Raw genomic sequence first — 25,305 nt, forward strand, 5'->3', positions numbered from 1 at the left:
GAAATTAACCAACATTTGGGCAGCTAATTGGTTGACTCAATGGCCCAAGCTGCTCGTGTGGAAATCCAATTGGGACAATCCTCCGGTAGCTTCAATGAAGCGCAGCACCTAAAGTGTCGCTGGTCACACTTCATTGCAGACTGTCAAAAATTTTCAATTTACCAAATTAGCAGGCAGACAAAAAAAACAGCTAAATACGCTCCGCTGGACGCAACAACAGACAGAGGGGACCAAGGAAAACCCACGGCGAAGTGGAGCAGTGACACCAAATTAGTATTAAGTTGAAAGTAATGATGCTGGGCCGGATGAGAAACGCCATCTGCGGATAATGAAATACTCCTAGCCAACAAAAGGTTCGCCAAGTGATTTCATAGCTGTGGCTAATCCGCCAACAATCATATAAAAAAGCATTGCCTACATTTCAGCGCACCAGAGTAATTTATGGTTTAAACCGAAACTCTTTAAAAAGCAATTGAAAAAAGAATTAATAATAAAAAATCAATAGTTAAAAAAATACAAAAATAATGTATACTCGTATATATAGATGTGAACACATAAATACAGGAGAACAAGTGCGAACAGGCAACATAAATCATTGGCAGCAAAATGAAAAGCTTTTGCGCAACAAGTCGACGAAACAATAAAAATCTGCGTTAGAAGCGGACACAAGGAAGAGACTGCTTTTAAAACGAAACTCAATCCATGATACCAGGGTTGCCAGCTAGAAGAACAGAAAAGAAATACAGGCTAAATTAATATATATTAGAATTAATGGCTGTTCAGGATGTCGAGTGAAAACTAGAGTGTATGGCAGTGAGTGGAGTTGGTATGATTACGAATTTACGGCTTTATTCGTATACAAGTAAAAACATGAGCTCATATGAATTTCTACAATTTAAAATTATGCTTCCATACAATAAATCAAATTCATAAGCTTAAAACGTATTTATGAATAACAAACATTTCAATAAAAAATATTAAGAAAACAACAGTTTCTCGATGAGCAGAAAGCCGGGCTTATAGTGCCTTTCTGAAAAGAGCTTAAACTTAGAACAACAAACTAAATTTAAGAGATAATCTGTTTCTTTTCATGTTGATATTTCGTTACACATAATCCATGAATTCAATTTATTTGATTGGACTGCAATTAAAATACAATTTGACAATTATAAACCAATCATACTTTTGTATTTTTACAGGTAGCATTCAAAACCAGTTTGTGGAATTATAAATTTTTTGTTTAACTCACAATCTGGGCAATTTGTAGTACACGCTTTTCTACAGCGGAATCTAAAATGATTTATGCTTTCAACGTTGCCATACAGTTTTTGGCATTAATACGTACACGTGTTCCTTGTCACTTTTTTTTTAGTTTGTCAAAATGGCTGTAACTCTTTTTTATGACATGGAATGTAATTGTAAATCCCATAAAAAAAAAGTTCTGATAATTTTTATTTTAAAATATTTCCGATAGTGGATATTTTTAACGTACTTAGCTAGAGCTTAATATGAGCAAGTAATAACTTTAAGTTTGTTAAATTGTTGATAATTCCGTTGATTAGTAAGTTAAATAGAACCAATTGTTTGCTTTGTAAATGTTGATATATATATTTTAATTATAGTACATAAATTCGATTTAATTTAAAATTCCACCACCAGTAAAATAGTAGGACATTATTTAATTGGATTGACGGTTCCTTTTAGATGTGTTGGGCAAATGTAGCAGAACTTTGGGGTTTACGGCAAAAAGTAATGCTGAGAAGTATAAAAAAAATATTTAGAAGAGTTGCCATAGCTTTAGACATAATGAACTCACACTTGGATCGGCCTTTTTCCAGCACTGATGAAACCACCAGGCTTTCTGGCATAGCGAATCGCCCTCGGGATGTATACAGTGCTCGGACATGGCAATCAGTTTGTCGCGAATTGAGTGGGGCACCGAATGAAATAGTGTTTCCAGATGCACATCACCATTGTCGTCCACCACCTCGAACTCATGAAACAAGCAATTCATGTAGCACTTGAGCTTCTCATCCTCGTGTATCTCACCATCGCTGAACTCCTTGATCGCCGCTGTGGATTGGATCATTAAACTTAATTGCAGGCAAAGAATCATCTTAAGAGGCATCTTAAACTCACCCTCACTGACGCCGGTTTGTTCAATGCAGGCTTCTCGAAAGATCTTGACCATTTTGAGCACGTTTGATGGTGGATACTGCAATTAAGTTGCATGTTTAAAGTAGGCGTGGCACTGTATCTTACACTTTATTAACTCACGTCGTCGGCGCGTTGCGCCAAAGCCGGCAACAACAGCGCATCACTGAGCACAGACAAGACGATTAAAAAGCAGGCTGCAACAGGACGACGTCGACGATTTCCACCAAAGTCACTCAAAGCCATTTTCATGTAGCTTGTCTGTAAAACAACAAAAGAAGCGCTTGTACATTCGTTCGGCCTTGTTTGCGAGTTGTGAAAAGGCGAAACAAAAGCGACAATGCATAGCAAAAACAAAATGAAACAAAAAAAAAATACATTTGGTTGACGAAAAAGGAATACCCTTTGGAAATCATCTTTAACAACTATTTTATAGAATCCTTCAAGTTAGGAACGGTAAAAATTATAATTTTCTTTTTTTCAATTGAAAAATTTGTTTACTTCAAGTAACTTTAAAAGAACGTGAAATATATACATTTTTCTTTAAGCGTAATTTATTCGATTTCACCATGATCTTCAAATTTATGATTTTTATTATTTTACTCATAAAATATTGCGATTTCAACATGATCTTAAAATTTATGATTTTTTTGGCAAAAAAAAATAAAACTCATTGATATTGAGCAAAAAAATTGAAACTCATAAAATAATGATTAATCCTTGAAGAAATAATCCTTAATTTATGAGTCTTATTTTTTTATAAACCTTCTATAAATGCTTTTATTACCTCTAATTGCTCCCTAAATATATTTTATTCACCTTTATTCGACATTATGCACCTATTACTCCTTGAAAAAATAAACATTATTTAATAAGTTTAATTTTTGTTGCTCAAATATAATGATTATGTTTTGAGTTTTCCTTTTTTGTTTAAAAATATTAATAAGTGAAATAATAAAAATGAAAAATAATAAAACTTATAATGATTACAGTCCCTGCCACACTAACAAAGTATTAATAAATCATTAGACTATATATTTTTGTTAGAAATTAATTAACACTGAGCTTATCAAGCTAATCAGACCATATCCAGCTTGATTTTTCGTTAATAATATACCCTATACCCTATGGAAGGGTATGGGAAATGTAAGCCACATGCAGGATGTAAAAGGATGGGGAAAGTGGAAACGACGACGACTACGAGGACGAGACGAGGACGTGCCACGCGTGACAGCTGGACAATGACAGTATATGAGTGTGTGTATGTGTGCATGCTTGTATACTTGTATGTTTGTATCTGTGTGCGACGGTTTTTCTAAGTGCGCCTTTTTTGTAATTTTTTATTTCAGGAAGCCCTGAGAGGAAACCAACAAAAAATCATTTGTTTCTTTGCTAGCTCAGCGCACGCTAAATTAATTCCAAAACCGCCAGCTGAACAAAAAGCTCGCCAAACGGAAACGGAAACGGAAATGTGGCTGAGACGTCAGGGCTTCAGCGCAGTTGTCAACGTTCCCTCATTCAATGCACAATCGTCGTGTTAATTTTGACAAGCAGATGCCCACGTGCGACACGCCCGATCTCAAGGCCCCAAGTTCCAAGCTATATGCTTGTAAATTTATGGACCAAGTGTAAAATTTACCATTGGTCCTGCGCTCCTTTTGAAATTGCGCACCGAACACAAAATACAAAATACAAAACACGGAATGCGGAATACAATACAAAGTCGTCAACTTTTGCACAAATGTCACTTTTGTTTCATCAAATGTCAACGCAACAACCGAAACAAAGCCACAAAAGGACGTTGCCTCATACACAGTCACACACACACTCGCACACACACACACGCGAACATTCATAAAGAACGAATGAAATTACAATAACAGCAACAGTTAGCATGTGTATGGACAACACAGTTGGGCATGGCATGAACGATGGATGCTTTTTTAATTGCCATTTCAATTTTCGTTATGCGAATTGCCTGTTGAAAGTTGACGCGTTTTTTATTTTTTCTTTTAATACCCCTGTTGGCTGCTTCCCTTCAAACTATCAAAAAATGCTTTCGTCAGACACGAGACACAGAAATTGTTTGACAACCGCAGTCACAATTGAATTTGCTTTATTGGCAATTCAAGCGACGAGCTTTATATTCTTTTTTCGGCCAAGTTGCCTTTGGCTTTTGATGCAAAATGCAAATATCTACATATATAATATTAAGTTATTTGATGACCAATATCTACATTTAAGTAGCAGTCTATATTACAGCCAGTTATCTGTCATCAACTCTATTATTACCCATTTGAATGAGACATGCATCCGACTCTAAATAACGCCCACCTGCGTGTTTCCAATTGCTAGTTTGGCATTTGAAAAAGATTCAAATACGTTTATTCTGTGTCAAGTGCAGAATCCGGTTACTCAGTGACTTGACTATTATTTATTACCTTATTGTGACTTACAAACAGTATTAGCATATTTGTGTACCCTCCTCAGCAATAGCTAAAGACTGTAATTAGGTCATCTGACAAATCACAACTATTAAAAATTGATGCATCAAAAGCAATGGGAAAATAGTTATGGCACAAGTAATGTAACACATGTAATATAATTTAATTGTCCAATTTGAATTGTATTTCTAAATAAAAATTGAACACCTTTCTTTTTAATTTAAGATCTTTGTAGTTTCTTAAAATAACTTATATAAGGAAGTTTTTAATGTCTTTCAAAAAGAAATATTAATTATAATGTCTGCATCGAACTTTTATGTACGTGATTAAATAATCTTTTTTTTCCGAATGTTTTTTTTACTATACATAAATCACAACGAGGAATTTATTACTTAATTTGACTAACAGATTTCATTCAATTATGCGTCAAATAATTTAGAGGTGACGTTTTATAGAATCCAGTTTGCAAATGAAAGCTCTTTTAAAAAATTTATTTTTATTGTACTATCATTATTTGAGAAATTTATAGCGACTAAAAAACAATTCATAACATATTCCTAATAATAGTTTAAATTACGATTTGCCTTGTCATTGTCAGGTTTTTCATGAATATTAACAAACGTTGATTGGAAGATGATAAAGGGTTTGCCTAATCAGGATTAAAGTCGCTCAAATTGAAAAGGTTATTCAATGTCATTAAAGTGCATTGCTTTCTTGACCCCGTCTATTCAGTTGCCAAAAGCGGACTTTGAATAGCAAATGAAAATGGTTAAAGTGCACTCTAAATATTTATGCAACCATCAGTTGCATATTAATTTTAATACGATTGCTTGTCGATGCATAAAATTATAGATATGCTCTTTAGATAGCGCTAATTAAATAATTAAATATGCTTTAGGCCTTGGCACTCGACGGATTTATGACCGCAATTCATCAGCCAGGACAATTAAACTCGCCAATATATTACAATATTCATTGCAGCGTTGGAGTCTGGCCATCAAGGCCAATTGGCAACAGCTGCAAGCCAAAATGCATGCGTCATTTCATTTTCATTTATTTATTAAATATTTTTTATTTATATATATATATATATATTTTTTTTATGTTTTTATGAATGCGTGCAAAATGCTTAAATATGAAACAACTAATACCGAAAATATAAACATAAATCATAAGCCACAATATTACTTGTACTTTCCAGGTCCGTGTCGCTTTGTCCTCGTCCTCGTCAACGCGTCAAATGAGAAAGTAATGCTGCAAAGGTAATTTATTAGGATGATGCTGCCGGAAGCCAGAAGCCAGTGCTAATCAGGTGCAATGACACTCACCTTGGGATCCGCCTGCTTCCAGCAGCGGTGCAACCAGAATGCGCGCTCGCATTTTGTGTCGCCCTTGGGATAGAGACACCGTTTGCCCATGTTTACCGCAATGTCGTGCATTGAGTCCGGCAAGCGATCCAGCAATTTCTCCAGATGCACCTCGCCATCCTCGTGCAGGACATCCGTCTCGTCAAACACACAGTACATGTAGCATTTCAGCTTTTCGTCCTCGTGAACCTCGCCATCGCTGAACTCCTTAATTGCCGCTGCAGACACAAGTTGCAATCCCGAATCAAACTCAAGTCTTGTGCATCCGTTTACGGAGCTCATTAACCATCTGCTTACCTTCGGTGACGCTGGTCTTCTGCACACAACTGTCGTGTACCGGTGCCAATTCCTTCAGCAGCTCTGGCGGTGGGTACTGCAGGGGTTTTCAAAATATAGGTTACTTTCAGTGCGGGCGTTTTTATACCCTGAGCCCACTGAAAAATGTATTACATGCAGAAGGGAGCGTGGCAGACCCCCCAAAGAATTAATATTCTTGATCGATTGAGCCATGTCCGTCTGTCTGTCCGTCCGTCCGTCTGTCCGTCTGCTTAAACGCGTCGATCTCAGAGACCATAAGAGCTAGAGAATTTGGTTAGAAGGTTCCTGGATACCGAACGCTGATAGAGATTGTTTTTTTTTTTGGATCGGACCTCTATATCATATAGCTGCCATAGGAACGATAGATCAAAAATGAAGTCTTAGTATGAAAAACTTCTCCTTTTTTGAGATATCTCGACCAATCTGACACGATATATATCTGGGTTGGTATTATACATCCTGCTCAAATTTGGTTCAAATCGGACCACTATATCATACAGCTGCCATAGAGACGCTCAGTCGACAGTCTAGTTTTTGTATGAAATTTTTTTTAGTTTTTTGAGGTATCTTAGCCAAACTGATAAAATATTCATTTTAGATGGTGTTATGCATCCCGGCCAACACCAGCTGCCATAGGAACAATCGGTCGAAAATTAGCTTTCAGTACAGACTACCTGGGCACAGGGTATCCTACTTTCGAGCGTACTCGACTGAAACCGCCCACTTGCTTTTTTTTTTTAAATTATTATTATTTATATGCTAAATTGGATATCAGAAATTTTGGGGCATGGAATGACTTTCGTCTCTAGACTCTTACCTCATAAAGGAGTCTTTTGATCTGGTAAGCTAATGTTTCATCGCAAGCTAAGAGTCTTAGCCATTTAATCAGAGATCGAATTGATTGTGAAAGGCAGTTGCGATGAAATAAAACCTCACTGTAACTTACCGTTTCATCTCGTCGCAGCTCAACGGAAATACCTTCTTGCCCCATCAGAAGACACAGCAATAAAATACAGAAAATGTTAATAGTTCCACGCAGCGACATCATGTTGTTGCACAGTTTGCTGGGTTGCTGTGTTGCTGGTCAACGCAAGTTGCAACGTGACACCGTCAAGTCCGGAGTCAGGGCCAAAGTAGCGGTAAGCTAAGGAAGCACGTGAGACGCAGGATATCAAGGATCAAGGATTTAGTGGCACTGCAGGCAGCTTACTGTGTACGTGTACCCAAGGGTATTAGCAGACGAAATTGAATGACTTTAGCAACGACCTGAGTTAATGCCAAATGCAACTGCTATGCCATACGCCAATGTAGACCCTTTATAAGTAGCAAATGCACTCGGTACAAGTATAGCTTGATCAGGGCAATTAGCTGTCATTAATCGCCAGCAGGCCTTACCTATAATTAAGACTGCCAACGGAACCAGTAATTTGTCAATGAAAGAGCAATCAGCAAGGCGCGAAAATGTACGGCTCCAGCCGCAATAATCATACGCCACGTTTGACGGCCGATTGCCAAGATGGCGACACCAAGCCAAGCCAAGCCAAGCCACGCACACGCCCAAACCAAAGTCCAGTCTCAGTCGCAATATGGGCTGCTGGCATGAGACGACTGGCGGCAACAAGTTAATAGCAATAACAACACGCATACGTCGATTAAATATAATGTGCACCCAGTCTCAGTCCCCGTCAGTGTCGCAGACCGTCAACCGTCATTTGTCCCACACGAAACGCGTTAATTACGGCCATTGCATTTTTATTTTCTTATTTCATTATTGTTCTCACATTCATTAATTATTATGCAAGCTAAGCGCTTGGCAAAAGTTTTGGTCGCTGCTCTCCGCATACTTTGACATGCAAGCGCAACGTGTCAAATTAATTTTTAATAGCCACCCAAAAACCAAAACCCTCGCCACCCACTTTTGTTTGAATGTTGCCAAATAATAGATTTAAACGACGGCACACAGCAGCAGCACAGCTGTTAAGGGGCTGTGCATTATAATTAAAGTTGGGGCCACGTTGGGGTCACTCTGTCACAGAGCTGGAGCGAGCATTCTACACTGATACAAACAATGGCTCTAAAATCATGATTTTGGCCACAAAACTAAGAATTTTGGTCAAAAAATATGCGTCGGGGACATTAAATTCTTAAGAACATTTCAAGTAAGACAAAGTTCATATTTCTAATAATATAATAATAAATGTTCTTAAAATGTAAGTCAAGAAATTAAAAAATTATAAAGATGTTTAAATTTATATTACTTTGTTTTTGATTTAATATGTTCACCCGCCTTGTTAATCCAGACTGTGTTTTTAAGTTTTTATGTAAACGAAACCCATATTCTTATTAAAAGTCATAATATTAAAAAAAAAAAGTTTTAATATGATTCATACACATTTTAATTCTGCCTTGGTAATTTTATAAATGTTATTATACGCTGCTTTTTTCATTGTCACAAGTGGGATTCGAACCTGTGCCTGCTGCATTCAACTAAAGCTGCTACTCTAGCCAAAGCGCCACGTGTCCACTCTTTGTTTAATTTTAAATGGTACATGTTTATACTTTCCTTTTTTTTTTATGATACATTTTTTTTTATATTTTGAGCTCGCTACATGCTACTTAAGGAATTTCTAGTGCGATTTAAAGAATTTACAGAACATTTAAGTAACAGATTTTTAAGAATGGCAGGGTTCGAACCCAGTTATTTTTTTAAACTGTCGTTCTAGTTATGTGATTATGTGAAATTAAGATTTTTTTCTTGTATTAAGAACTTTGATATTTTAGATTAATATTCTAAGTATTATTAGTATGGTAAAATGGTCATATTTCAAGAACAAAATATTTTAGATGAATGTTCTTGATTTTCGTAGCTGGCCTGTTTTTTCAGTGTACTCTTTAGTCGCATCTCAAATATGTGATAGTGCATATACGCATAAAGGCTTAGCCAAGTTGCAGCATTCAACTTGATATGTGGATGTTGCTGGTGTCGGTAGTCGGTAGTCGGTCGTTGTTGCTGTTGTTGCTGTTGCTGCTTTTGTCGTTGTATTTGTCGTTGTCGTTGTCGTTGTCCTTGTCGTCATCCTGTTTGCCATAATTGCGCAGTGTGTTGAAGGCGTTTAATGCAGCAATGGCAACAGTTTTGTGTGTGTGTGTGTGTGTGTGTGTGTGTGTGTGTGTGTGTGTGTGTGTGTATTGACAGCTGACACTTGCAAATTAGACGCCGGCAGGCAAATGGTCAGCAGCACATGCAACTGCATATGTTGCAACACAACTTATTGACACCTTATTTGCGCTCACAAAACGCACAACTCGTTTGCGGTTTGCACATGCAATTTACATGTGTAATTTTTCGTTGAAGCTGCATGAAAACTTGCCGCTCATCGTCAGCTGGAAACCGCAGTGACAGCAGCAGCAGCAACAGCAGCAGCAACAGCGGCAGTTACAACATTGTCACTGCAACAACAGGAGTAGGGATGAGCAGGAACGAACAGGACAACTTCGTTAAACGAACTACAGAATTGTACAGTTTGTCAACTCAGGCATTGGAAGGGACAGAGGAGAGAGAATTTTGAATGGCGCGTTTGCTGCGGCCATTTGTATGGACTCTTGTGGTTTGCTGCCGGACATAATCGATTTACTGTTTGAGCATTCGCCTTGCTACGCATTTCATCATCAACAGGCAACTCTGAATACCGTATACGGCAAACTGAAACATTGTTACTGAATACTCGTAGTACTCGTACTGAAAGGGTGACACTCCAGAGGGCTCCAATGAATTATAATTAATGATTGCGGCCTGGACGATGGCTTAGCCTTTTAAATTTATAGCTGGGCCAGCAGTCGAGCGCCTCAGCACAATAAATTTAAATTAGCACTAGGCAAATAAATACACACAATAAATAACTGGCAAGGTCAACAATTTAGGGCTGCCCAGCAGCCTGGTCGCCTGACAGTTGGGCAACTGTGCAGTTGGGTTGAAGGTATGGCAATTTGATATGCATTTAGTGTTGCGTTTAACATTTTATTGCTCATTATTATGATATCGTCAGACGTAATTATTATTGGCATTTTTATTTATAATCAGGTCAGCATAAGGTTCGCATCTTTGCTATTTAGCTTTGGTACAAATGTTTATTATGTTATAACTTACATATTTTTGCTCTGCTCAAAGTGCCGCTCAAAGCAATGCAACTTGCATCATTAACATATTCACAGTCTATTAAATTTCAGTGCACACTCGACACTCAACACTCAACAGTCAAGTCTCAAGTCAAGTTGTCGATGGCAGTTGGTTGTCGTTCAGCCTTTGGCAACATAATTAGAAAGTTTTGTACTTAAATGCAAGTTGAGTATGCGGCCAGTCTAATGAATGCATTAAGCCAAAGTGCAGGATAAGTACGCGTTAGAAATGTGCCATTATAGCCATGAGTATATGAACTGGAACTGCCAGCACTCTCTCTCTCTCTCTCTCTTGCTCTCTAAATACTGTATACTGTTTATGTTTGTACCAGTAATTGAGGTCATTACATCAGCTCGTTTTTCTATTGAAATCTATTTGAAAAGCATATCATTCAACTCGCTTTAAACTAGCATCAATGGCATTTATTAGGCTGGCATTCGTCAAAGTCCTTCAGATGAAATTCAAAGTGAATAACATTGTTAATTATTGTTATGCCATAAATGCACCAAGTGCATCTAATTGACCGATTTGGCCTGATTCTGATGCTTGGTAATTGAATGCAGACGTAGGTGAATTGAGATTGATGCAATTTAAATACAAACGTTCTCAGATTTTTGCATTTCCCATAAAATTGGTCATAAATGCATTAAATGACATGTCATTAAAAATTAATTATCGGGAAAATATACATACACATACACAACATTATCACAGTATAGTGATATTGAATTCAACAGAATTGTTATTTGTATGAATGATGATAAATAACATTTCGTTGCATCAACAACAACAATAAATGCATTTAAAGTCATGAAATCAAATTTTCAATGCTAAGTAGAAAATGGATTTAAAAATTAAAAAACAAACGCTTAAGCAAAATGGCCAAAAGCGACATTCATGAGTCCCACCAAAAGTAATGTCATTGATATTCATGAGCCCTGGGCGTTTGAACTTGACAGTGATTAAGATTTGACTGTCCTAGCCAAAACAGAAAAAAGAAAATAATAACAATAATACAAAGAGGTAGCAAAAAAAAAAAGGCTGCTGGTATTCGCTTTACAAATGTAAATTAGACCGCCATTTTTTTGCGCTGTGGCAGATATATTTTAATTTAGTCTGTAAAAATGACACGGCCACAAACAAAAAGGCGAAACGGGTCTCGATGTTTGCCCTTTTGTTTTGTTAGCACAGCCAAGCATCTGGGCCAGGCCATCTTTGGTTCGGGCCCTTTTTGCATTTTTGCTGTGGTGATTTTCAAGTCAAAAGTGCGGCTACATCAAAAGGGTTTGCCAGTGGAGTATGGAAATTTTTTAGCTGTCGAATTTTTATGCGAAAATGTCAAGCGGCTAGCAAAAAAAAATTAAAAAACAACAGAAAAAAAAGTGTAAAAAAAATGTAATAAAAACCCAAATAAAAAGGCAAATGACGGCAATTTAATGGTTCAGTCGCGAAAACAATAGTGTTGTTGTTATTCTTGTTGCTGGCTCTTGTTGTGGCTAAGAGAAATGTGAAATGTGTAATGTGTTTTTGAAAGCCAAAGTTACCTGCAGTTCCTGCTGTCTGCTGCTGGCTACCTATGAAGTTTTTTATCTGCAAGCTGCAGCTGGTCGAAAAGTTGTCGTTGCTGCAGTGGGCAGTGCAAAAGTAAACTTTAATTATAGCTGGACAGCAGTGCTTCTAATGAATGCCCACCTACCCACCTGTCCACTTTCCCACCTTTCCACCTGCCCACCTTCCCACCTTCCCACCTCCCAACTGCCCTCAAACTGTGCTCTGCGCACTTGCTGCGATTTCTATTTACCAGAATTCGCCTTATTAAAACTTTTCGTCAACTTGAGAGTCTGGCAATCCATTTGGTCTTTAAACTCGGCTGTTGCCATAGCTCTGTGCTTTGGTCTTATATAGTATTTATATATTTATTTGCATGACAACAGCAGCAAGCCAAAAATTTAATTAGATTTAAATTCTTGGATGTCTAATGTGCCGCTCGACTTTGTTTTTTTCTCTCTTTTTCTCTTTCTCTCATTTTGATTTCAATTTTTTTTTTTTGTTTTTTTGCTGCATGGAAATTTGTCTTTACAAGTTTTTGACGTTGCCAGCCCAGAAATTGTTTAATTAAAAGTTTTGTACCGCTCTTGTTGTGCTTTTTTATGAACATACTCTCAGTTTCGTTTTACTTTAATTTTTGTTCGCTTATGTTTTTTTTTTTTCCATCCTGCAACACTTAAACACAACACTGCAACGCGAAAGTAGGCAAACTAAAAATGATTTAATTAATTTGACTCGAAGTCACGGCACGTTGCGGCACAGCTCGACTTTTTTGTTTTTAGCGTGAACCTATTAATATTATTAAATACCTTTTCATTGAGCTTCGCATGAGGCCTTTTGTAATTTTAATAGGCAGCCATTCAAGTTAACAGTGCTTAGAATTTAATTAAATAAAAATCTAGGGTATAAAAATACACATCAAAGTCATTCGCAAAATTTTAATTAAAAATTAATAATACCAGCCTCGGTATAGCAATCAAATAAACTTTAACTTGGCACTATAAATCTTGGGATTTCTATACAAAACACAAATTGAGTGTATTCAAAACAAATCAATGATAAAGTGCAAAAACAGATATTGGTTTGTATTTGAACCCTCAAAAGACTGCCCGTTGAGTTCGGACAAAGGCCTAGACAATATATTTGCCTTTTTACGCCGTATTCAGAGTACGCAATTAAAACGTAAAACCAATCAAAACATTCCATACCCATTGCAGAGTGAGGAAAACCAGGCACATAGACTGATAATGCCAAGCATACTGCACACATACACAAATAAACACACATACACATACATACATGTATACAATGTAGCAATAAAAAGTATTGGACAATTGGAAAAACCAAAGTCGACTGAACCACAGAGCTCAAACTTTTCCAGTCATCTTCATCTCAGGTTGACACCCAGTTTGCTCTCGCTCGGTGCTTTCGAATACGCCGGAAAACCTGTGCGAAAACGAAACTGATACAAGAACCGAAAGAACGAGAGAATGAGCGAAACGGGTGCACAAACAAATTAGCAAAAGGAGCAACACAAATAAGAAAACAAGAAAGAACATCTGTTCTCGAACTGTCGAATTCCAAATTCACTTACTGACATATTTATCAACTAAACAGAGTTCTATATTTAAAAAGCGACAAATTTAGAAGTTACGAAATATTAGTACATATTAAGTTTTTAAATCTTTTACTCTAACTTAACTAATGCAATGAACACCTTAAATATTAGATGTAAATTGTAAGCCAATAAATCCCAGAAAAAATAAAACTACTCTTAAGATTTTATTTAAAGAGATGAATGTTTTATTTCAGCAAGGCTGCAAACCACCAACATTTTTGGAGCAAGACTTAGGTTCGGCTTGCGAACTGGTTTATATATGGGTTCGAGCCTTTTTTCAATTTAATACAAACAAATATTTATATTGTTTTTTTAATTTTTACTTAAATCATAAGCCAATAATATATATTATTAAAAAAAAGTCGAATTTTGATAATTATTTAAATTTAATCAAAGATTTAGATGTGACTTATTTTTATCCGAAGTCTCAAAATTGTTGAGTAGAAAAACATAATATTTTTGTAAATATTTTAATTAAATTTAGTTTAAGTTTAATTTAATAAGAGCTACAAGCTGATGCTTATTAGATATGGCACTAGTCACTAACATTTATAAAATATTATGTTATATTACATTTGGTTTTTATATAAAAAGACATAAAATCTAACATTATTATTATTATAACTATTATCAAGTTATGTTTTAGCCTATTACATTTGGTTTTTATATAAAAAGACTTAAAATCTAACATTATTATTATTATAACTATTACATTTTTTTTAAATTTTATTTTATTGCATTTTTTTGTTTTTTAATATTATAGTTTTTAATATTATTATTATTAGTTTATTATTTAGCTGATTTTTGGAAAATGTAAATTTAATTTCTTCTTTAATGATTTATTTTCGAACCGAACCTTTTAAATAAGAAAGTGCTTCGGTTCAGGTTCGTGTTTGCGGAATAAACAATGTCAAGGGTTCGGTTCTTGATGCGGTTTGAGCTGCTTAAGACCCCGAACCGAGTCAGTTCTTCGAGCTTCGGTTCAGAAAATTGCAATAATCTCTACATTCATATTATTATAATTTGATAGCAACTACATACAATACATATGTGCATTTAAGTATTTTGTCTGTTACAATTGTTGACACAAAATATTTGGGCCCGCTGCAAGGGTATACCGAGCACAAATAAAGCCCTTATATATATATGTAGCTATGTGGGCGTCATGGGTCATGGGTCATGGGAGTGATGTCGTGGGCTGTTGGTTGGTAACTGTGCGACTGCTTTTCAAATGTGCCAAAGTTAATTAAGATCGAAATCAATATTGGCCCTTTAGCTAAAAGCATCAAACAATCCCAACCATGGCCAAAGTGTCCAGCATTCGTATCAACAGCGCCGAGGGGCGTCAACAACGTGCAACATGCCGCCTTCCAACAACAACAACAACAGTTACAACAACAAAAAAGTGTCAAAGTATACGAAGCAAAGTTCTGACTGCTAACGAAATAATTTCAGATATTTTGTGTTGCTAATTCGAATGCGGCACAACTTGGCCAAGAAGAAGCCTTGAACGCATGTGCGCATCTTTGATTTGGTTTGGGCACGAGTATCTAGGTCGGATACTCCCATCTCCCAATAGCCATCACAGCTCAACTATGTAATTTAATTTGCCTAAAGTTCGCTGCCTTTTCTGTTTGGGGTTTCCATTACTCAAGTAAGTATTTTCCGGCAAAGTCCGCTCGCGAATCCTTTTGTACTCCTAATTATATCAGAACTTTTTGCTACTTTTTGTATTATGCATATAAAAGTAAACTTTTTGTATGCCAACTAAATAACATTAATATAGTACTACACTGATAATAAGAACTGTTACTGTTACACACTACAGCCAATTTACAGTGATTTAATAAACCTTTAATCACCATATAATTCCGGGACACGTGTTAAATCTGTTAGCTAAATGCTTTTTTTTACGTACATAAATTGGCGATTTGTTGCGTTTGTTGTTGTTGTTGTTGTTGTTGTGGCGTCTGGCATTAACATAATCCTGGCGATAATTGAAAAACACGTTTGTGGCCATGTTAATGTTCAGAAAACAATTTACGTTAATAACAATAACGTTTTTGGCTTTCGCGTTATTGCAATTTAATGAACAAGAGGCCAGAAGTGTGGTACAACATTGGTACAAGTATGTTTTTGGCCCGATAAGCGTTGGCCAACATTGTTGCCGACCAGTTCTCTTAACCAACAATGTTGGCTGGCTTATAAAGATACAAGTTGGGAGTTGGTAGGTGATAGGTGGGAGGTGGTAGGTGGGGTATGCTGCATTAAGGGCCGGCTTATCAGGCTTTCGCTTATGCCAAAAACGTCCAACAGGATCGTAAAGCATGCGAAGAACCCTTCTACTCTCGTTTATGTCTGGCAAATCAAAATTAATGGCTAACCATAACCGTGGCACAAAGTTGCACTTAAGTCTCAAGCTGCCAATGCAGTTGATATAATTAGGGCAGGTGAAAGGCAAGAGAGAGAGTGTGAGAGAGAGAGGGAGCACCGCCTCATAAAATGCTCAATAGACAGCTGGAAATGTGGCCCGAATTGTGACTTGGCTGAAACTAAATCGAGCTGCTGTTGCTGTTGTTGTTGCTGTTGTTGTTGTTGTTGCTGTTGCTGCCTTGTTGCCTTCTGCCATCACGTTTTTAGCCGCCGAGCGCTTGAAATAAAATTAAAAGTTTGTGTCGCCCTCCCGAGCGTTCACACAGTGCCAGCCAAACGTCAGCCTCCACAGTACTCAACCCAGTTGCTTAAATGCATAAAATTTGATATTTTATGTGGAGCTGCTACCTCGCAGCATTTATGTTGTGCCAACAACAGCAACAACTATAGAAGCAACAACACCCCTCCATTGGCTGGGTGTGCGCAATCTCTTCGCCATGATCCCATTCCCTATCCCATTCCCATTCCTGTGCCTTTGCCCTTGCCATGCCCTCCGCCCCATATCCCGTGACAATTGCAACCGGAAACGCACATAAATGTTGGCAACTAACTCAATTGTTGTTGTTGCTGCTGTTGTTGTTGTTGTTGATGCTTTTGGTGCTGCTGTAAAATATGGCAACAGCATTATTGCTGCTGTTTGTTGCTTGCAATCGAGTAAGTAAAAGAGCGAGAAAGATATAGCAAATATATATTCAATTGGAAAGGTACAACAGCTTTGATAAGTGATTTGTAACCTGTTAAATCAGCTGTATGCTGTTAGCATTAAGTTTATTTATATGACACTACGAATATATGTATCTTTAATTCATTACAAACTATGTATGTATTTTAATAAATATACTTACTTAAAAATGTTCTAAAACCAAGATTTTGGTCTCAAAACTAATAATTTTGGTCTAAATCTAGAGCATATAAATCTTAAAGTAAGAAAACACATCTTGGTCTTAAGACTATTTCAAATAAGACAAAGTTCATATTATTAGATTAAAAGTTCTTAACATTTAAGTCAAGAAATAAAAAAAATAGGGATAACACATCTTGGTCTTAAGACTATTTCAAATAAGACAAAGTTCATATTATTAGATTAAATGTTCTTAACAATTAAGTCAAGAAATAAAAAAAATAGTTTCCAAATTTGAAAATTTTTTTTTTATATATATAAAATTTTGTTCTGGCTTAACAATTTTATAAATGCTATTTAACTGTGTTTTTTTCCAAGTAATGAGCGGGATTCGAACCCATGCTCGCCGCCTCTCACAGCTGAAGTGGCGTCTCTAACCAGAGCGCCACGGTACTACCATTGGCTTGCAATAAAATATGACATAATTATTCTTTCCTAACAATTTAAGATTTTAATTCTTGTATTTAAGTGCTGCAATTTTATAGATTAATATTTTAAGTACTAAAAATGTAATCTTAAATTGATCTTATTTTACGAACAAAATATTTAAGATGAAAGTTTTGAATTTTTGAAGTTGTTCTTGTTTTTTAGTGTAGAGTATTTGTATTTGTCAGCAAAAGTTCTATAATTTTTTTTCAGTTTTTAAAAATCCAAGCACACTTTGCTCCACACACACACACACACAAGGATGAACTGATTGTTGCATGTGTCGCACAGCCCGTGGGGCATTTAATACGATTTTGTAGCTCAGCAATCCAGGGTAATGGCCTACAGTTTTGATTACTTAACAATAGGCCAATAATCATAAGCGAGTTGATTGGCAGCACATAAACAATATCAACTTGAAAGTCATCAAATTATTGCAACAGTTCATTAAAATGGGGCAATGTGCATAATTTTCGAGTTAAAATTCAAAAGTTTGCGATGCCAAAATAATGAACTTGCTCTCGCAATCTGTTGCCAATAGCCAAAAACTCATAAATTTCAAATGCAACAACAACAGCAACAACAGCAATAAACAAACTGAACGTATGGCCAAAGTGTTGAGTAGAAGCCAAAAGAAATGATTCCGTTGGCTCTTGTTGCTGTTGTTGTTCTTGTTGTTGCTGTTGCTGGTGACGACTTTTGATTTTGAAAATATTTCCTCTGAATTGTGGCATGCATTGTTATTGTGAGGCAGCGAGAACTGCTTTATGAGTGTCACGCCGCATGAGGGGAGGGGAGGGGCTACCAATAATAACAATAATCATAACGGCAACAACTTTGCGCCAAAAGTGCCAAAAACATTTCATTGATTTCATGTGCCGCCTTCGAGGCGGCTGCTCTTGCAATAATTTTCAAATTTTCATTTGCCGTTGCCGTTGCGCCTTGAAAGTACAACGCAGATGTTGCTCCTGCCTGAAGTCGAAAGGAAATATGGTCACAGTTATGTACACAATTCCCCTCTGTATACCTCTCCAATTTCACCCACAACTGAAAAGCGATTTTTCTTTTATGCCGAATTTTGTGAATTATGTGGCAGCAATTGTGTTGGAGTTCGATATTTGCTGCTTTGAGCAGTTCTTTGTATTGAAAGCCTCGCCTGAAGGCTGCCCCCAATGGCTAAAAGAGCAACAGAGAGGGAGAGACAGAGAGAGAGACAGAGACAGAGTGTGAAGTGTTGCAATGTAGCGCATAATTAAGTCGGCCAAGGCGTCTCGCTAATTGGTTTATTATGTAAGTCCCCTTAGGTAAGCATCGACTTGGCCAATTGTTAAACCTCTGGGCAACGTGATAAATATAATGAGTGGGATTTATTGCACTGAACAAACAAATTTTCTAAAATCAAAATTTTGTGCTCAAAACTAAGAATTATGGTCAAAAAAATGCGTTGAGGGAATAAAAATCTTAGATTTCTTAATCTTATTACATTTTTTATTTTGGTTATTTAAAATGTTCTTAAAATAAGACCAAGTTCTTATTTAAAGAATAAATGTTCTTAAAACTAAAATCAAACAAATAATAAAAATATTAAAAATGATTTTTTAATTTTATATATATACATATTTTTTTAATTTCTTCCTTTATAAATTTTATTCTGTTTTGGTAGTTTTAAAATGTTAATTTAATTTGTTGAGAGTGGGATTCGAACCGTCGCCAATTTATTTTTTCTATTCTATTTTTATACTATCCTAACAATTTAAGATTTTTATTCTTGTATCAAGAACTTTAATTTTTTAGATTAATATTCATGGTCTTAATTTGTTTTATTTTAAGAACAAAATATTTAAATGAAAGTTCTTGATTCTAGAAGTTTTTCTTTTTTTCAGTGGGGATCAACTTGAACCTATTCTGGATGGTTCGACTCTTAATTGCGCTGAAATCTTCAATTTCTAGCTTGTAAATAAACTACTTCTATTATATTCTATTTTAGTTATTTTTTTTCAACTAAGTCTGTCACTTTTCATTTCGGACAGTCATTCCATCTTTTATATTATATCCTCAATGGATAAGCATGACTTTTGTTTTCAGTGAATCCTGATTAATCATCAATTAATTGTCTCCGTCTCTTTTAATTCAGATTCCCTTTGACCAATTCTATATTTATTTTCAATTATAACACATCCCATTCTGTAATAGCATTTTATTATTTGAACTGCATATTGTGTGTATTTTTTCTTTTCGTTTTCGATTCTATTTCTGATGCTGTTGGCTGCATCTTTGAACCTTCTACTTTATGCGGTCTGCTGGATGTTTTATAACATGCCAAACATTTTTCATATTTTCCGCATTACTTGCATTTATGTATGAAGCCTCAACCACACACACACACACGCACACACACACACCAATACACACACAATGTTATCTTAGCGCTTCCGGCTGAAAGCATTTCTTACCACTCTCTCTTTCGCACTATCTGTAACTTTCTCTCTCTCTCTCTCACTCTCGCATCATCAATGGGCAACGTGACCACCAAGTTGTCTTGGAAAATGGTCAAAAAATAAATGGATGATTGAATGAAAACCCCGCCAGCTGGCAAAAGGCGAAAACTCAAGCAAAAACTGAAGCAAAAAAAAAAGAAAAAATTGGCCAACAGCAAAAGGCCAAGTCATCGTCTTTAAAACCAATGTTGGCAGCGCCAATTTCCGGCTCAGCTCTCTGACTCTCTGACTCTCTCTCTCTCTCTCTCTTTCTCTCTCTGTGGCAACAAGATGTTCAGCTTGGCATTGCACTGGCAATATCTATGGCAACGTCTTGCATTCATTGGCCCATAAGCTTAAAATTTGTATGCGCACCGCTTTACTTCAAGTCCACTCACTTGGCCAACAAAATTGTCTGCCCCAATTTGCTGCATTCTTCTTGGACTTCGAAACCAGCTGCTTTATTAAATTTTCCCTTTTTTGCCGTAGCAACGAAAACTTCAAGTCAATTGCTAAATGTGCTCCACTTAATTTTATCTGCGCCAATTTCGCGTCTCCGGCTAGAAAACAAAACCAAAATACAAAGGAAGCCGATGCGATGCGATGAAAACCAAAGAAAATCCAACTTGAGGTCGGGTCATAATTACGACTATGCCAGTTTTTGTTGCCTCAATTACTCGTATTACATACGGACATAAATATTTTGATATTTTCATCTTTTATTTTGGTTGTTTTTTTTTTTTTTTTTTTTTGGTAGCTCGTTGTCATCTCGTTTGCCTTTGCCTGCGACTGAGCTTGGCCTGCAACGCGCCTTGGGGGATAATTGAAATTGTTTGCGCAATTTTACACTCCAAAGGCTAATGGAGTAGTCGACCGAGTCGACTGGCCGACTAACTGAAGCGAGGCCAACAAGTCAGCCAGTCAGCCAGTAAGGCAGTCAGCCAGTCAGGCAGTTAGCCTGGCAGTCAGTGGTTTCGGTTAGCTTGCAACATGCTTCTGGGTCAGGGCGGAATCTGATGATTCACAAAGCAAAGCGCTTTAGGCTGCGCCGCCCGAAGTTGCCATTGAGATGTTTAGCAAATTGAATTTGTGCATAACAAATGCAGGACTGATCATTTCATTTAGATAACAAATCCAAGTCCTTACAAGCCCACAATTGCCTAACTGACCAAAATGAAGGCCATCTGTAAATTTCTTTTCTTAATTAAACACATATAAGAAGCCAGAACCAGTACAGTAGTCATTACATTATATTAAAGAAAATTAATAAAGAAACTTGTAAGTTGCAAGTCTCGAAGACGCAATCATCGTTTGAGGTATGTGAATTAAGTTAAGGAAATTCCTCATTAAGTTGAACACAACTGCAGAATACCTTCAAAAACTTGTGGATATGAATATACAAAAGTGGGCGAAATAATAAGAACACCGTATTTTATTCAATAACAGTGTTAAACAATATTATAATAATATTCTGCGATTAACATTATTTAAAATATAAATATTAATAAAAATAAATTTAAGAAAAAATAAATAACTCTTGCTTCTGAGTCTAACACACATTCTCAATGGTCAAACCCATCTATATATGAATGCAATTACAAATGCGTACTTTAACCTCGAATTTAACGCACTTGCAGGTCGAATTTTTCAAAACGCCATCATTCTTCGCAGAATTTGTCTTAGTTATGTTGTGTCAAAATTTCAGGCTTGTGCGACTTATGGCTTGGCCTGCACAACGATCAGTCAGTCAGTTAGTAAGGTCAAAGAGTATTATAACTAATTTATTCTAAGCATTATGCTGCCAACTTTGTACTCATCAAAGCCAAGAATAAATTGTTCAGCAAAAGTATTTCTCTTTTTTAACAACTCGCCATTGAATAAAGGTCTGAGGATTGACCCGATCAATCTATAGAGCAAATATTGTATCGCTGTTCTTAATATTTTGCTCTCGTCTGTAGATGTTTTCTGATTGGAATGCAATTAAAATTGCTTGGTTTCAGGTAGCATGCATCATGTAAGTACACTGCGTGGCCTTGCCCCATGACAGCTGCTTGTATCTCTGCTCACAGTGACAGCCGGGGCAATAGGGCTGTGGCATGGGTGAAGTCATTTGAATATTAGAAGTGTTTTTCACACCTCCAACAAGCGGAGACAGCAATGGGTTACTTCTGCTCCTTTTTTTTCTATTTATTTTGTTGTTGTTTGTGCACGCATGACGCCTGCAAATAAAACAGAAATTACAGCTCATTAGAAAAATGAAAGAAAAATGTAAATAAAAAGGCAAAACCAAGGCAAAAAGCATTCAGCTGCGGGGCAAGGCAACAGCAAGAACAACAACAACAACAAGAGCAGGAGCAGAAGCAGGAGCAGCAGGAGTAGTAAAAGCAAACAGCAGGCGGGCGCAAAAAGGATTCAACAAGAGTATATGGTTAGGCAGACGACGAGTGAAAAATGTAAATAAAATATTGCACAATGTATGGGTGGAATGGTGGCATGGTGGAAATTGTGGGGCAGACGCAGAAGCTGGCAGACAGGCAGACACTTGAGCACGTTGTCAAGTGTGTCATGGTGTTGGTGTCTGCCTGGCAACAACAGCAAGAGGAGGAGGAGCAGCAACAACAACAGCAACTGTAGCAACAACAACAGCAAGCAGGACACATTATGCGTCGTTTAAATAGCAATAAATCTTGCATAAAAGCACGCGCCCAGAGGGACGGCAACTTGGTTGCAACTTTAATATGAAAATCTGTTGGCCAGGACTAACGATGACAACGAGTCCTGCGCATATTTGCAACGCTAATTTAGCATCAAGTCAGCAGATTGTGCCAGGATCAGACCAAACAAGCCAGCAAGCCAACAAGCTGGCAAGCTGGCAAGCCGTCAAGTCACAAGGCCATCAAGTCATCAGCCGCGCACCATTAAAACTTGAAAGAAAATTAACTTGACCAAGTCGCAGCATTAAATTGAAATCGCTGCTTTGCTGGCGAAGGCGTTGCCATCAATATTGACTCAAAGGGATCAGGGCTAAATGTTGCACGCAACGCCAACGCCATCCATCTTACTTAATGTCAACTGCAGCGAGCCAAGAAAGGACTTGGCTAAGTCGCCCAATGCCTGCCGACCGCCTGGTAGCACTTGCTCATTATGCGATGACAAAAGGAACATCTAGTATTAAGCATCAGTGCAGCAGGAGAAGCAGCAGAAGCAGCAGCAGCAGAACTTTCACGCTTTTATGATTTGCTAACGACATGCGCTTCGTCCAGGCGGTTGCTGTTTAAAAATCAATTTCGTTACCGCATGCAGTCCTTGCACTCTTGCCAAAGCTGCTTGCCAGCTCCCTCCGACACGCAGTCTTCTGTTTATATTCTTGTCATGTCACTGACTGCAACAAAAAACTCCCATCTCACACGTCTACACTGCAAAAAAAAAAGAACAACTTCTAAAATCAAGAACATTTTAAGACCTAATCCTAATTTTAAGAATATTAATTTAAAGAATCAAAGTTTTTAATACAAGATTTAAAATCTTAAATTGTTAGGAAAGTATAAATATGTAATATTTCATTTAAAACAGGTGGTGGACTCGTGGCGCTCTGGTTAGAGAAACTGCTTGTGAAGCAGTAGGCTCCGGTTCGAATCCCACTCCTTAACAAATCAAAATAAGTTTTTTAAAATTACCAAAGACAGAATAAAATGTATAAAAATTAAAATTAAAAAATATTATTATAAAATTAAAAAATAATAAAAAAATTATATTAAATTAATATCAAAAATCACTTTTAATTTTATTATTTTTTCATTTTAATCTTAAGAACATTTACTTTTAAAATAAAAACTAGGTCTTATTTGAAATGTTCTCAAAACCACCAAGACTTGTGTTTTCTTCATCTAAGAATTTTATATTCTCGACGCATTTTTTAGACCAAAATTCTTAGTTTTGAGACCAAAATCTTGATTTTAGAACATTTTTGTTAGCAGTGTATCGCCCCCAATTCTGTCACATCAACACAACAAAAGCCAATAGCCGTCAACGTGCCTTTGGGGGCTCATATACCCCCCGCAGATTTGCGCCCAACTGTAGAAAGGGTCTTTTGGCTCTACCCTAGTCAGACGCTAGGAAACGCCAGACTTTGTATACGCCGGCTGCTGGCATGCGTCAGGTGTGCCATTTTAATAAATTATGCATCCTGCTAAATGCTTAAACAATTGAATTTTATATTTACATAATATGTAATATGATGTGACATCATTATGCAAAAGGGGGGAAGGACCAAGGGAAAAGCGGGAACAGGCAACTCTGACGCTTCTTGCTTGACGCTTTATTGAATTATGTTTGGTGCTGAGTGGCATCCAAAATATGACACAAAATGTAGCAACATTGCGTCTCGAAGGGAAGGCAACAGACAGGACCTCAAGTCTTTGATAGATTCACTTTCTCAACCCTTATTCTGTGGAACATGAGTTTACATGCGTTTACGTGAAGATTTATGTCCGATATCTTAGATAGAAAATGAACAAATTGATACTACTACTCCTACTAACTAGTCTCAACAAGTCAGAAAGACTATAGTCGAGATCCCGACTAAAGGATACCCGTTACTTATTTCAATACATATAAAAGTGTTTGAGAGGGGTTTTTTCAACAATATAAGATCTATTGCATACTCTAAGGAGCCTGTATTTCTTTAGGAGCTTTGAGTAGCTACTTCTGCTGTACTACTTATCCAATCCTGCTGCGATTAAGTGTGATAATAGCTAATAATCAAGGCATCAAACCGAAACAAATAAAGATTACGGTTTCGGTTCCGGTACCCTCCCAAACAACTATTTCGGTACACGGTTCTTTTTCAGTTTTATTCTATCGGTTTTGTTTTCAGTACCGGTACGCAACGGTACATCAAATAAATTTTTAAACATTTTCAGATGTTAAGGTGTCGCTTTGTAATAATTATGACATTGAAGTAAATACCTTGATCCAGAGAAATAATATTTTTTGAACGAATTTAACAAAATTTGAATTGAATAAATTTAGAGGATCATGATCAAAATGACATTTCACTTGAAAATCGGGTCAGTTTTGTTCAAGTTATGACAGTTCGAAGTTGCTCAAGCTTCTGACCTAACAACTTTACAAGGCAAAAAATTGCATAATTTTGACATGATTTTTTGCATGAAAATGAAAGGTCTCGGAATCAAATTTAAAGTGTTGTTTTATACTAATTACGATATAAGGAGTTGATTAAAAGTGAAAACTTGAGATTTAAAATTTTGAATTTTCGAAATTTCAAAGGGGGGACCCTTACCGTCAAAATCGAGTCTAGGTCGAAAATAATTAAAATTTTTAAAAGAATTAAATTTAAATACAGAATGAATTTATAGGTTAAACCATGATCAAAATGACATTCCGCTTGAAAATCGGTGAAGTTTTGCTCAAGTTATGACT

General features: G+C 36.6%; 2 protein-coding genes across 2 annotated transcripts; both read right to left on the reverse strand.

Annotated features, from left to right (window-relative positions):
• Positions 1–1,593: 1,593 nt before the first annotated feature.
• LOC117791542 (general odorant-binding protein 83a-like) lies at positions 1,594–4,263 on the reverse strand. The gene is made up of 5 exons (XM_034631329.1): positions 4,174–4,263; positions 2,278–2,415; positions 2,140–2,215; positions 1,817–2,073; positions 1,594–1,755 (listed from the first exon to the last, which is right to left on the reverse strand). The coding sequence occupies exons 2-5, from the start codon at positions 2,404–2,406 to the stop codon at positions 1,738–1,740; spliced, it is 480 nt and encodes a 159-aa protein (XP_034487220.1). The 5' UTR covers positions 2,407–2,415; positions 4,174–4,263; the 3' UTR covers positions 1,594–1,737.
• A 1,454-nt stretch (positions 4,264–5,717) lies between these two features.
• Positions 5,718–7,559, reverse strand: LOC117791543 (general odorant-binding protein 83a-like). The gene is made up of 5 exons (XM_034631330.1): positions 7,494–7,559; positions 7,230–7,427; positions 6,263–6,338; positions 5,927–6,183; positions 5,718–5,852 (listed from the first exon to the last, which is right to left on the reverse strand). The coding sequence occupies exons 2-5, from the start codon at positions 7,329–7,331 to the stop codon at positions 5,835–5,837; spliced, it is 453 nt and encodes a 150-aa protein (XP_034487221.1). The 5' UTR covers positions 7,332–7,427; positions 7,494–7,559; the 3' UTR covers positions 5,718–5,834.
• Positions 7,560–25,305: the final 17,746 nt, after the last annotated feature.

Source organism: Drosophila innubila (genome assembly GCF_004354385.1).
Source record: "Drosophila innubila isolate TH190305 chromosome 3R unlocalized genomic scaffold, UK_Dinn_1.0 2_E_3R, whole genome shotgun sequence".
NCBI classification, from domain to species: Eukaryota; Metazoa; Arthropoda; class Insecta; order Diptera; family Drosophilidae; genus Drosophila; species Drosophila innubila.